This window comes from Momordica charantia (genome assembly GCF_013281855.1).
Source record: "Momordica charantia cultivar OHB3-1 chromosome 8 unlocalized genomic scaffold, Mcharantia_2.0 BLBB01000008.1, whole genome shotgun sequence".
Classification (NCBI taxonomy): Eukaryota; Viridiplantae; Streptophyta; class Magnoliopsida; order Cucurbitales; family Cucurbitaceae; genus Momordica; species Momordica charantia.
This window is the reverse complement of record NW_028275166.1, coordinates 8,211,783-8,224,545: the sequence shown is the minus strand read 5'-3', so window position 1 is coordinate 8,224,545 and position 12,763 is coordinate 8,211,783. Positions and strand designations below refer to the sequence as shown.

The following is a 12,763-nucleotide window of genomic DNA, read 5'->3' as shown; positions in this document are numbered from 1 at the left end:
TAACATTATTTTTATTTTAAGTTCACTAGTTTAAAGTTATATATTTTTACAAACTATAATTATTTAAATATGTATTTGAGAAAATAATAATAATAAATTTGCAACGTTGAAATTTAATTATTTAAACTGAAATTTTAAAATTTATTTTATATCAAGACACAATATACATAAAATTGAATTATAATTTATATATTTTATAATAATTAAAAATTATATATATCTATGAATTAAAAAAATGTATTTGCATTACAATTTAGAAACTTCAATATTAATAATTGTGAGTATGGAGAGGTGTAACTGGAACAATTAAATGGTAAAAGAAAAAGTTGAATAATTGAAAATCAGAAGAAAAAAATATCGGAATAAGAAATGGTAGTAAAAATGTCAATTTTAAAACTTCAAGATCAAATACACACCTACTACAATTCATGGACCAAAAATGTAATTTTTTTAAAAAAAATACATATATATGTATATATATATATATATGAGAGAAATGGTAGAACCAATCAAAATTGAGGAAAAATTTGATGGGACCCTATACATATATAATTTTAAATTTTTGTTAGTGAGACCCTATAGAACATTTAACTTAATTTAAACACATTAGAACCTTTAACCATTAATCAATGCTCAAATTGACTATTAATTTTAATTTTTGAATGATTCTGAAAATGATAACATGTCATTTAGATATATTCCTCAATTAACAAAGTAAGAATCAATAGGAAACTCTTTTTTTCTTAAATCAAGAATATTTTTTCCTTTTTATATTATCTTTCAAGAGTGGAGGTTAAAATATCTGACTTCGAGTTTACCTGTCTTGCCCAATTGATAGAGTTATTCAACATTTTTTTTCTTGAGGAAGAATAGAACAAAATAAATTAAAGAGAACAATCTCAACTTGCAGTTCAAAGTTAGACAATCACGTATGAGCTTTTCAATGTGTCGGGTGGGACTCTCCTCCAGCCAGATTTATTCCCGACGCTTTCTTCGAGCATAATTATTCAACTTTAGTGGGAAAGAAACTCATAAATTTTCATTTTTCCACTTCATTACATATATATAACTAATAAAATAAAATAAAAATATTATGCATTTGCATTTGATACTCAAAATAAAGGTAAATGTTAGTTTGTCATTTCAAATTGACCACTATCACCCAATGGGCCTAACTTTTAAGACCCAATTTATTATTGTATATCTATTAGCCGTTACCATTGCCCCACTCCGCACCGTTTTGTCGACGTGGCATCCGAAAATTTGAAAACTAACTTTTTAAAGTGATATTAAAACCAAAATCGACCGTTGGGTTCATACGCTCCTCTGTCAGTTTCCTCATCTGAGGTGAATTTTGAGCTTCCATTCCACGAGAGAGAAGAAGAAGAAGATTGACGATAATGGCCGACAATTGCTTGTTTACTGAAGAAGAAATGGCGATTGATGAGGCTGTCGGCCATCCGCAAGCTTACGGCAAGCTCTGCCGCGACCGACATGTCGGATTTTACACCCACGGTCCTCCTTTCATTTTCACGCCTTACAGTCTGAAGAAACGAGAGGTAGAAACGAATCTCTTTTGAAATTATGGTGTAATTTTACGGAAATTTGGGGAATAAGAACGAACTGAGCTGAGATTTTAGTGTTCTGTTGATTGAATTCCTCCAAATGAGATAATTAAATTCTTCGATTAAGCATAGTAGGGATGAAGCCCTTTCTGCTCTTTCGGAGAAAATTATGCATGATTAGTCCTTGTTCTTTCTCTTTGGCAAATTTTTGTGGATTTCTTGACTAGTCCCCTTCAAATTGTTCGTTTTGAAGGGAATTTTTTAAGATGACATGAATTATGCAAGAAAGTAGAATTCCCCAATCTCTAGTATTTTGAGTATACGAGTAGTTGGGAATTTTTTGCAGAAACCCGAACTTCTCGTTCTGAATCCGATTTTTGTTGTAAATTGTGCTCGAATAACATTATTATTAGTAAACTGTGATTTCTCATTATGAATCTTCATTACAATCGTGTGGGTCTTTGCATAATGTTTCAGGCCGCAGCAGCAAGGGAATTAGATCAGATGTTTCCTATAATAAATCCAAAGGCAAAGCCTACTGCCAAGCCTAAGCTTTTTGTCAGCCTCTTGTGGAAGCAACTCCATCATCTCGGGTAAATAGCTGAGTTCCAATTCTAGTCTTTCTAAAAGCTTCTGTGTGTATGCCTTTTTTTAGATCAATCTGATTTGTGCAATCTCAGGAATGCTGGCTTCGATCCTGCAGTAATTCGAGTCGACCATTACGGCAATGTTCTCTATTATCATGCTGATACGGCTTCACCGCTTGCTTGGGATATTGATCATTGGTTTCCTTGCTCAAGTACGCTTCTAAAATTGTTACTCTCTCTCAAGAATATGAATGAAATATCAAATTTGCTGAAATCTATCCATTTGAGCTTTTAGATTCACTGGTGAGAGATCATATCCTATGATAATCACTTGTTGGGTGTTGTGCTAATTTCCATGAGGGTGAGGATTAAGAGTATAATAAAGGACTAAATTTACTGTAGGTCCCTAATGTAGCGGCTTAAGCTTTTCAGTTTAGTAGTGAGTTAATGGTATCTCATAATTTTCTTGCTGAAATACAGGAGGAGGACTGACTGTTCCTAGCAATTTACGGATACTGCAATGGCAAGCCTGCAAGAGGAAACATCACAAGTTAGAATTCCTAGTTCCATGGTGGGATTTTCAATTGGGAATCTCTGTAAACCAGTTTCTATCCATCTTTGCTTCCTCCAACTCAGATTTCAGGTTGGTTCCTTTAATTTATTGATTTATGTTCATTTTGGTTCATAAATATTAAGGTGGTGATCCTATACGTAAGCATTTCCATAATATAATGACGGCAGGCGCAGGGCATTTTCATTTTTGTTCTCTGAAGGTGAAAATGAAGAGCTGAATGCTTCACAGACAGTTGAATCTCATTCTTTTCCACAACATTTCATGGAATCCAAAGAGCGACACGGCTTTGCTCCGGCTGCTATCGTTTTATCTCGAAGAGAATGTTATGATTCTCCATCACCTTTGAGATCATTGGACTACAATAGGCAACCAAGACCAAGTATCCCTATAGTTGGTTGGTTCCTGAAACTCTTTCACGCTCTTGGAAAGTTGAAAATTAAATTTTTTACTAACAGTTTAAATTTGAATCTGTCAAATTGAATAACTTTTGGGTTTTTTGATTAATGTTAGCTTCAAGGAAAGTGAAACCTGAACTTCTTAAAGAGAATGAAAACCCGGACTTCATTACGAACCCATATCAAGCCATTGTCATGGCCAGAGATTCTCTAAGGCAAAGAGAAGAAAGGGGAAAGCTGAAGGCAGAAATAGAGAAAGTAGATGATGAAGTGAATGATATGAAGCTAAATAATGAAGAAGAGAAGCTCACCATTCAGGACCTGGAATTGAAACTAATTAAACACAGGAGAAGGGCCGAGAAATGCAGGCGATTAGCTGAGGCGCAATCGTCCTACAGAACCATGCTGGAGAAGATGATCCGAGATACCATGCACCAGTAAGATGAGATAATTAATGCACTCGTTGCGAAAATCAACTCAAAAAGCAGATTATTGTTCAAATAGACTAAACTTTGTAATTTGATCGTTTTCTTGTAGGAGTGTTATTTACAAGGAGCAGCTGAGGCTGAACCAAGCAGCGAGTAATGCGCTAATGGCCAGGCTCGAAGCGCAGAAGGCAATTTGTGACGCTGCCGAGAAGGATCTTTACCAGAAGTACAGACAGAGAGATGAGCTAGAGAAACAGTTGAGGCCTGAATACGAACAAGTTCGAAAAAGATCAAGAACAGACGATATGTTATTGGAAGAGACAAACTACAAAACTCCTACTTTACATTTGCCAGGAATCAAGCCAAAGACACCTACACACAAAGAGCTGAGATTATTTCTAGAGGAAGAACAAAGAGCTTCTGAATATGCTTTGTCCCAAAATGGAGAGCAGACAAAAAAGGAAACTGATGTGACCATGGAGAAGCCTGGTGAAAATAATGACAAAGCAATTGTTCCACTGGAGGAAGGAAGCTTAATCACTGAAAAGCTTCAGAACTTAGAAATAGGGGAGCCAAAGAAACATGACATGCTTTTTCCTTATCTGCGGGAGTCGGATGTAGAAGACGAAGACGAAGATGAAGAGAGTAGAAAACAGCGCGGGAAAGGAAATGTCGAGAAGTGGCTTCAAATTCTGTTAGAGGAAAACCAAGAAAATGCTGCAGATCATCTCCAAAATGAAGTTGAAAGTAGTGGCACAGGCAAGACTAACGAAATAAGCACAAAACCAAATGCAGATTCCCCACGGAAGGAGGTCGAGATCCCGATAACTATAGAAGAGCAAAACAAAGAAGAAGATAAAGACAGGATTGTTGGAACTGAAGGAGGAGGCAGCAAAGCAGAAAAAGAAGTCAGTACTGAAGAGTGCGAAAAGAATGAGCAGAGTGGGAAGGAAAGAAGGCTCACAAGGACAGACAGTCCAAGGATCTTCAGGAGAATCCCATCTTCACCATCTCTGATCTTGGGGGGGATGAAGAAGGGAGTGGACTGTATGGGAAAGAAACCGATAGTAAACGGAGAAGACGATGTCGATGGCGAAAATCATGCTGCGAAAGACAGCTTCATCAAATCCTCTATCAAGACACTCAAGAAGGCAGTAAAAATATGAAACTTCCCTGTTTCAGTTGTGCCATTATTTGGTATGTTTTTTCTTGCCATATAGTGATTTTTTTTTTCTTTTCAGAGTGTTGGTTATTCTCTTGAAAGCCAATAAGTCAGTGCAATTATATGCGCTCTATGTAAAAGATTTAGTGCATTTCCATTCATGTGTATGTTTATAATATACGTTTTTTTTTAAGAATATAATATAGGTTTTTTGGTGTGGCAAAAGTACAATTTTATTTATAAACATTCTTAAACCGGATAATCTTTTATTAAAAAAAAAAAAAGCAGATAAATTTTAATGGTTGAGTTTCATGTTTTGTCTTTATATTTTCAGCCTTATTAACTGAATTTAAAAAGTTTTAATTACATTTATGAGTATTTGATGGAATCCGAGTGCGATAATTCATTTTTAAAATTTGAATGAAATTGTGTGATAGGACATCGATCAATTAGCGGTTTAAAACAGGTGATCTGATTAAATTTGATAAATTTTTTGGACAATTCGTTTATTTGATCAATTTTTGGACAATTTGTGTATTCTATTCCTAATTTTTCAAGTTTATTGTTCCTTCAAATTTTCAAATCTTTCCGATCGAGAAAAATAAAAATCAATATCTTAAAATTTCAATAATTTGTCTCTATGTTTTGCATTGATGACCTACTCGGTCAATTTGTCAAATTTGTCAACTATCATATTACCCACTTTATTTGCCTCCATCAAATTTGTCAACTAACCATCCTATCATCCACTTTATTTGTCAATATCAACTAAACCAACATCTCATCACTTGTCTCTAGAAATCAGAAGTTTGAATCTTCGTTACTTTATTAAAAACATAACATTCAAAATAATAACAAAAATAGTAATTAATTAATTAAAGTGGAAAGATTTGGTTAAAGTAAATCATCATAGATTGGTTCATTCGTCCAAAGGGATAAAGTAAATCAAACCACTACTTAGAATTCATTTCCTTTGTAAGCTGGACAGTTTCTAACAAATTCACATGTTTGACAAATCAGACTCATCCAGAAAATCCATACAGCTTTTCTAAAACTATCATGAGATAAATGGAATTACAATAAAATTTGGGGGGTTCCCCCCATTATATATAAATGCGATTACAAATACGGTACAAGAGCGATTAAATTATATTGAGGGCAAAAAAAAAGAAAGAGATTTAAGGAAAAAAGTCAGATCATACTGTCTTGGCTAATTTTTATTCTATAGAAAACTAACACAAAATTCTAAGCCAAACAAACCAACTTCTCCCTGTTTGTTTGAATTAGCGATGGGAGGACAAATCTAGGCGTTGGTTGGGGCTGAGGTTTCAGATGAACTGCTCGCAGAGTCTCCTGCTGTGGGGTTCAAAGGCGAGCGGCCCGCTAGGGAGCCGTTGTCACCGTCGTTCTGTGACACGACTGGGATCTTCACGGCTGATCTTTCCATCTCCTTCTCGAGCTCTTCTTCCCGGCGCAGAGCTGTGAACTGGCTGTCCAAGGATCTGGCTGCTCCCAACCATGCAAGGACGATGACCAACAGGATTCCTCCGAGGTATGGAGTCGAGTTGGCAAGAGACCCGAATGTCAAGATCATGAATTGTTGAATGAGAGCGCCTCCAGACTTCCCCAATGGGTTGCAGACGACGTCGATGGCAGCCTTCCCTTTGACCTGAAACACAAGCATTTGTCACGCAAAGCCAACGAAAAACGAATTCTCAAATAACGATTTCACAGTCGATGTACAAACGAATCATCAAACCATACCTTGGTATCCTCATCCAAAGGAATGTAAGCCATTTCTTTACAAGGATCAAACAAACTGTACTTGGCACTCTTGCTGAAGATGTTTTGCATAGCACCCACATAAACAGCAGCAAGAAGAGGAGTTAACCCAAACTGGGTAAGCATAGGCGCGATCGGGCCTCCAAACAAAATCAATGAAAAGAAAGCAACTCCGGTCACGAGGAGCACTGTGGGCGTAATATTGGCTGCAACTCCCCATCCATACTTGTTGAATATATATTGACTTAGCAACATCATTATGAACGTTACTATTCCGGTAGCAGTTGAGAAATCTCCCATGAAAGAAGAGTACTCGTTCGGGCTTGGAAACTGCACAGTTGATAAAGGGTATTACTTATTGAGCAAGCTGATTGATAGACAGACATTCCAAAGTCAAAAAGCAACAAACCTGTGCTTTGAGCTTCGATTTCCACGTAACCTCGACAAGGTTGATACTGATTCCATACGCGACCACCAGAGTGGCAAGATCCCTGATGTACCTTGAAGATGCCAAGAATTTCAAGCTCTCCATTGTCCCCATGTTAACCTTTTCCTGCAAATGAATGCAACAATCACAAATACTCAGAATCGCTTGTCGAAGAAAGATAACAGAAATAACGACTTTGCATATGTGGGTTAACAATAGCAACCGCACATGGATGCCGGGATATCAATTATTATCAATGCCATCATCCTAAATATAAATATAGCATAAGTTTCTTAAGAGGTTACCTTCTTCTTCTTGCTGCGAGTAGGAAGAGAAGCAAACTTATTCACCCACCAATAGAGGAAACAGATTGCAAGCCCCATACCGACCACAATACTCATCATTCCTTTTAGAGAAATTGCCCAACCATCAACTCCAGGACCCAAATTTTTCCTCAAATTCGAGAAATACTTCACGGTCCTACCCGAGAAAATGAGGGCAACATTTGCACCAAGTCCAAATAAGGGATAGAACTTTTTGGCTTCATCAACAGTTGTAATCTGCAGAAAAATGAATCAAAGAAGAGAAAGTTAACGAGCTAATCCATTCAAACTCTGCTTTGCTAAACATTGGTCACAGCTATACCCCTAAAAGAACCAGTAAATGGAGATAAATAGTTCTAACTTCAAGTCACTCCCCCAACAATATTTTTAGCAACATATAGATTTAACAAAACCATGCATTACCAAAACATAAGCCCAAAAATCAAACAGATAGAAGCTACTTCGAGGAGAAAACCATTTTGTTCCACAAAATACAAATGCAACAGCATTAATCCTGTTTCCTTCCACATATCATAAACATGAACTTAAACATATTTTACAATTCCAAACCAAGTATCGTGCCAGCAGAAGCAAAAACTAGCATCCAGATAAATCATTCAAAGAGTTTTGACATCGACTTCAATGGTATTAACATCCATCCAATCCGCATTCAAATGAGATCCAAATCGATAGCAGCAGTCAACAACACACAAAAAAAAAACACATCATAAATAACAAAATTCAGATTCAATAGTCTGAGTCTAAAGACAAAGCCTTAGAATCTATACCTGATTGGCAAATCCCCAGAACAGAACAGAAACCACCACGCTTCCCCACAACTCAGCCATCACATAAAACAAACAGAAGCTCCAGATCCTCATAATAGCCAGAGGGCCAAGGAACCTCGGGCCAAGCGTGTTGAGAAGCTTATCAGCAAAAGCTTCGGGGTGGATATAGTTGCTGAGGGGATACAAAAGAAACCCAAAAGCCCCAAAGAAGGCAATGAATGGGACGATAACTGTGTAGAACAGGGCCTGCCTAGGCAGCGCATTGGCCAACTTGGTATACAGCAACATAAAACCAACAGCCATAGGCAAATTAACCCAAGTCTTCAAAAATGGAATAATCTCTGCGCTGCTACCTTTAGCCGTCACAACCAACACATCCTTCGTATCCCTAAGAATTGTGTAATTAAAAAGGATGCAAAAGAACATAAGCCCGAGAGGGATAATCTTCTTGAGGGTCTCAACCTCAATCCCCAGAAACTTAGGGCTCTCAGTTTCCGCAAACGCCGGCTGTCCATCGGCGGCGGCGGCGGCGGCTTCGGCCTTGCAGATTAGGGAAACTCGCTCTTTGGGACAGAGCGAGGGATTTTTGGGGACAAATCCCTGAAATCTTTGGAACCCATTAGAGGAAAGGGAAAACCCAGGAAGATTTCGGGGCTTTGTGGATAAAATCCTATGGCGGAGGCCGTGAGAAGGCAATAAGCTCCTGGTTTTGGGATTTGGGGGTAGAGAAAGAAGCCCTTTGCTCTGTAAAACGGCCTCCATGCCTCTCTCTGATCCCTTCGAGAAAAGAAATCCGATGGATTTGGCCTTTCAAGAGGAGAGCATAAGAGAGACACAGATAAGGAAGGAGGATAGAAGATAGAGGAAAAGGAAGGAAGATAAGAAGATAGCAGCAGGGAATTGCAATTTCCTTCTCGAGAGGATGGGTGAGCATACAAATATCTTTTATACAAACTGCAGAAAATCAAAAACCCTCGAAATCTTTCAGAGAACAAACGCCAAAATACTAATAAAAATCAAAAAATGACGGACGGAATAATATGAAAACAATTAACGATTAACCTTTTTTTTCTTTTGTTGACAGAAGTTTGATTGTGGCTAATCCGTTTGTGCCAACGTTCATGTTTTCGTGTTTTTTGTTGGTTGTTTTTGTGTTTTTTGATTGTTGTTTTTTGTTTTTTGTTTTCTACTTTTTTTAATAAGTAAAAATTTGTTTGTTGTTTTTTTTTTCTCGTTATTTTTTATTGTAGAACAATAAATAAAAATATAATGGTAACTCTTTATTGCTTCAGTTACTCTCTAATATTTTGTCTTTTAACTTTTGTTCATTTTTGTCTTTAAACTTTTGAAACATCCTTTTGGATTCCTAATTTAATAAAGGGATGGTTTTTGTCTCTTTATTTTATCTTTTTATTTCATTTTCTTCAATCATAGTTAAACAAAAACTAAAAACATAAATAATAAACAAAAAACAAAACGCTTGATTTTACTTTTTTTAAAATTTTTACACAAATTTAGAAACGCTTCTTAAAAATAAGAAACGATAAACAGAGACAATTATCAAACGCTTACATTTCCAGAAAAAATTTTGAAAATAAAAAACAAAAAGCAAGAAATAGAAGTATCAGTATCCGGGTACTTAAAATCTAAATAGCTATTATAGCTATTATGATTTTCTTTTGTATAAGTTAGCCACTAAGGAAAAAAAAAAATTTATCCTAATTAGTTATTTAAATGTTAAATTGTGAATCAAGCCCGTAGTTGGGTCCACTAGTTGAAATTAAAACTAAAGGGTAACATTTATTATCTATCAAAATTCGTTTCATTTAAAGTTTATTTCTTTTAAGAAGGTTAAAATACTACTTTACTTGAATTTTATCTATTTCAATTCCTAAATTTTAAAATATTAAAATTTAGTCTATAAATTCGTTCTCTCGATAAAGTTTACAAATAGTCCTCATTATTAATTTATGCTTAATTTTTTTACAATAAAAGAGAAAGAAAATAGACTCTACAAACATTTTTGTTAAAAATGATATTATTTTTAATAATAAAGACAGAGTCACAGACTTGCAAATCAAATTGCCTATGCAAAAAAGGGAAGAATCATGGGACGAAATTAATTTGTCATCGGTACGAAATGTCCAGAATGCCCTCCCACGGAAGATATTTTTCGAGGTTTTGCCAGTTGGTTATTAAAGTGCCACGCTCCCTTTTTTGCCCTTTTTTCTCATTTCTTTCCAATGAAAACTGCGCATTAGAAAACGATGTAATGCTTTTTGTCCACCAAATAACAAAAAGTGCATCTCATTTACCTTTTATGTTTTTTTCTTGATTTTTTGTGGGCTGAGCATTGTAATTTTATTTTTTCTTTTATTCAAAATTTTAAATATATTTATAAAAATATCATAACTTTTATTTTTCTTAAATATAGCATATGTAGCATATGTGTGACTTCATGAGAAATTATCTCTCGACTTTCATTAGATGAACGATTTAGTATCTAAACTTTGAGTTGAAACGATCTAGTTTTTTGTACTTTTAAATTGCTCATAATTAGTCCTCTTAACTTTAGTATGCAGTTCTAGAATTTTAGTATGCAACTTTTTTGTTTATATAATTTAAAATTACTAATAATTTAGTCACTGCCATGAAAAATCACATCATAATTCAATGTTGAATTTTATCATCTAGCAATTTTAGTATTCGTAATTTATAAATACATTTTTCATAATTAGTTTATGGATATTTTCTTATGAAAGAAATTGTCACGAAATTTTGAAGCTAAATTCATAATAAATTGAAATATAAAGCATTACGGATAAAAACTACTAATATTTGTTGAATTTGCTTTCTCTATCACATAAATTTAGATATTTTTACTAAACAGATAAATCAAAATTGTTACTTCATATTATCTATTTTGAGTATTTTGTATTTACGTGTTCAACGACTCATTGTTTAGATATAAATTCAAATATTATAGTTATGGAAGAGACTCACCAACATTTTTACTACTACTCCTAGAAAACGAATAATCACTCGGTATTAGACCAACAAGTATAAAGAGATTTACCAACACTAACTCATCTTTTGTCATCACAATTCGTTGTAATCGTCAATGTCATCACAAACTATGAGGAAGCTAGAGAAATAGCTAAACTTAATAATTAGTTGTATATTATTTTATTGTTAGATCTAAATTTTGGTATGATATAAAATTATTGTTAAGTTATGTTCGCAAATTAAAATTTTTAACTTTCATCTCCAAATTGACAATAATTTTATTTTAAACTAAATTGTAAATCAAAAATGTTTTCCAATAAAATTATCCATTTCTCTTTCTCTTAAAGTAGTTAAACTTTACTTTAAATTAGTTTGAATAAATAACGTTTAATTACAAATTTAAATATACAATTTTTGCAATAATGAAATCTCTACAAAGCTTTTAGTTATTTTAAAAATATTTATTATAACATATATGGTGAATGTTCTAACAGATACTTTAAGTATTTAGTTTATTTGTTAAATAATATCAATTCGAAAAGAAATTTGCATTTTTTAAAGGTTGAATTGAATTACATATTTTCTTGCTTTTTTTAGAGGGAGGAAATAATGATAATAATAATAATAATAATAATCAAAACAAAAAAAGGGAGGAAGAAAAAAAAAATGGCCACCCACCCCGCTAGAATCGGATCCAGGTCAGCAGTGGGGCCCACATATTGCTTACGTTGTACCCAGCCATGGTTATGGACAGACAGCACAGCCTTCTTTATTAAATCAATCAATTTAATTAAATAATTAATTAATTAAACTTAACGATGGGTTAGGAGAGTACACGTCAGCAGACTCTCACATTGAGAGTCAAGACGAGTGGCTGGGCTCAACTTTCTTTTCCCCCTCCGTCCACTAATTAATCATTTCACCTTTTTTTAGTGACCAAAAAATAAAAATATTTTATTTTTTGAGGAAGTGACAAATTAAATTATATTTTATTTTCAGTACCCGATGGCTACTTAGATAAAATAATGCAATGACCAGTGGATACACGAATATTTTATATACCTTTGATTGGGTGACGTAGGAAATAAAAAACAATATTCAAGAATTTATCTTTTATCGCCATTTTCGAATTGTTTCTAAAGTTCTTTTCATTACAAATTCTCCTTACGAGAACTTATTTATTAGGTATGTATTAAAAAAATTAAGAAATAATCAGAGCGAGTAATTAAGTGAAGAGATATATAAATATCCTAAAATAAATGTGTGTTTCTAAATAACATAAATATTAAATTCTACAAAAATGGTTATTTGAATTTAATGTAAAGTAAAGCATGCTGAAAATTTTAAATATATGCTGTATTTGAAATATTGAATAGTTGTGACTTTTTAAAAATACCTATTAAATTAATGTTCTTTGTTAAGGAAAAAATTAAATAAAAGCAACTAACATCTAATTTGATAGATCCACGCCATTAACTTGCTGAAGCTGTGGAGCAATTTCCTCCAGCAACCAAGACTCCTTCGATTCCTTCACCTACCGTGCAGCTCCCCACTGCATAAGCTATGTACGGAGCTTCATTTTGGCTGACAATGGTGGAAAAGTATCTCTTCGAATAGGTATGTCTTCAAAATTTCCTGTGCAATCATCTCTTCAGTTGATAGATTCTCTTTACCCGTTTGTGGCGCTGCGGCGCTGTAATTATGAGATAAAAGCTCAATCTTCGTC

The 12,763-nt window shown here is 34.3% G+C and overlaps 2 protein-coding genes across 2 annotated transcripts; one reads left to right on the top strand and one right to left on the bottom strand.

Moving 5' to 3' along the window:
- The first annotated feature begins 1,302 nt into the window (after positions 1-1,302).
- LOC111021128 (uncharacterized) lies at positions 1,303-4,936 on the top strand. The gene is made up of 7 exons (XM_022297980.2): positions 1,303-1,559; positions 2,043-2,158; positions 2,246-2,364; positions 2,633-2,795; positions 2,894-3,120; positions 3,237-3,558; positions 3,659-4,936. The coding sequence occupies exons 1-7, from the start codon at positions 1,401-1,403 to the stop codon at positions 4,713-4,715; spliced, it is 2,163 nt and encodes a 720-aa protein (XP_022153672.1). The 5' UTR covers positions 1,303-1,400; the 3' UTR covers positions 4,716-4,936.
- Positions 4,937-5,785: 849 nt separating this feature from the next.
- On the bottom strand, positions 5,786-9,032 carry LOC111021061 (plastidic ATP/ADP-transporter). The gene is made up of 5 exons (XM_022297899.2): positions 8,032-9,032; positions 7,226-7,480; positions 6,903-7,046; positions 6,476-6,823; positions 5,786-6,380 (listed from the first exon to the last, which is right to left on the bottom strand). The coding sequence occupies exons 1-5, from the start codon at positions 8,791-8,793 to the stop codon at positions 6,015-6,017; spliced, it is 1,875 nt and encodes a 624-aa protein (XP_022153591.1). The 5' UTR covers positions 8,794-9,032; the 3' UTR covers positions 5,786-6,014.
- Positions 9,033-12,763: the final 3,731 nt, after the last annotated feature.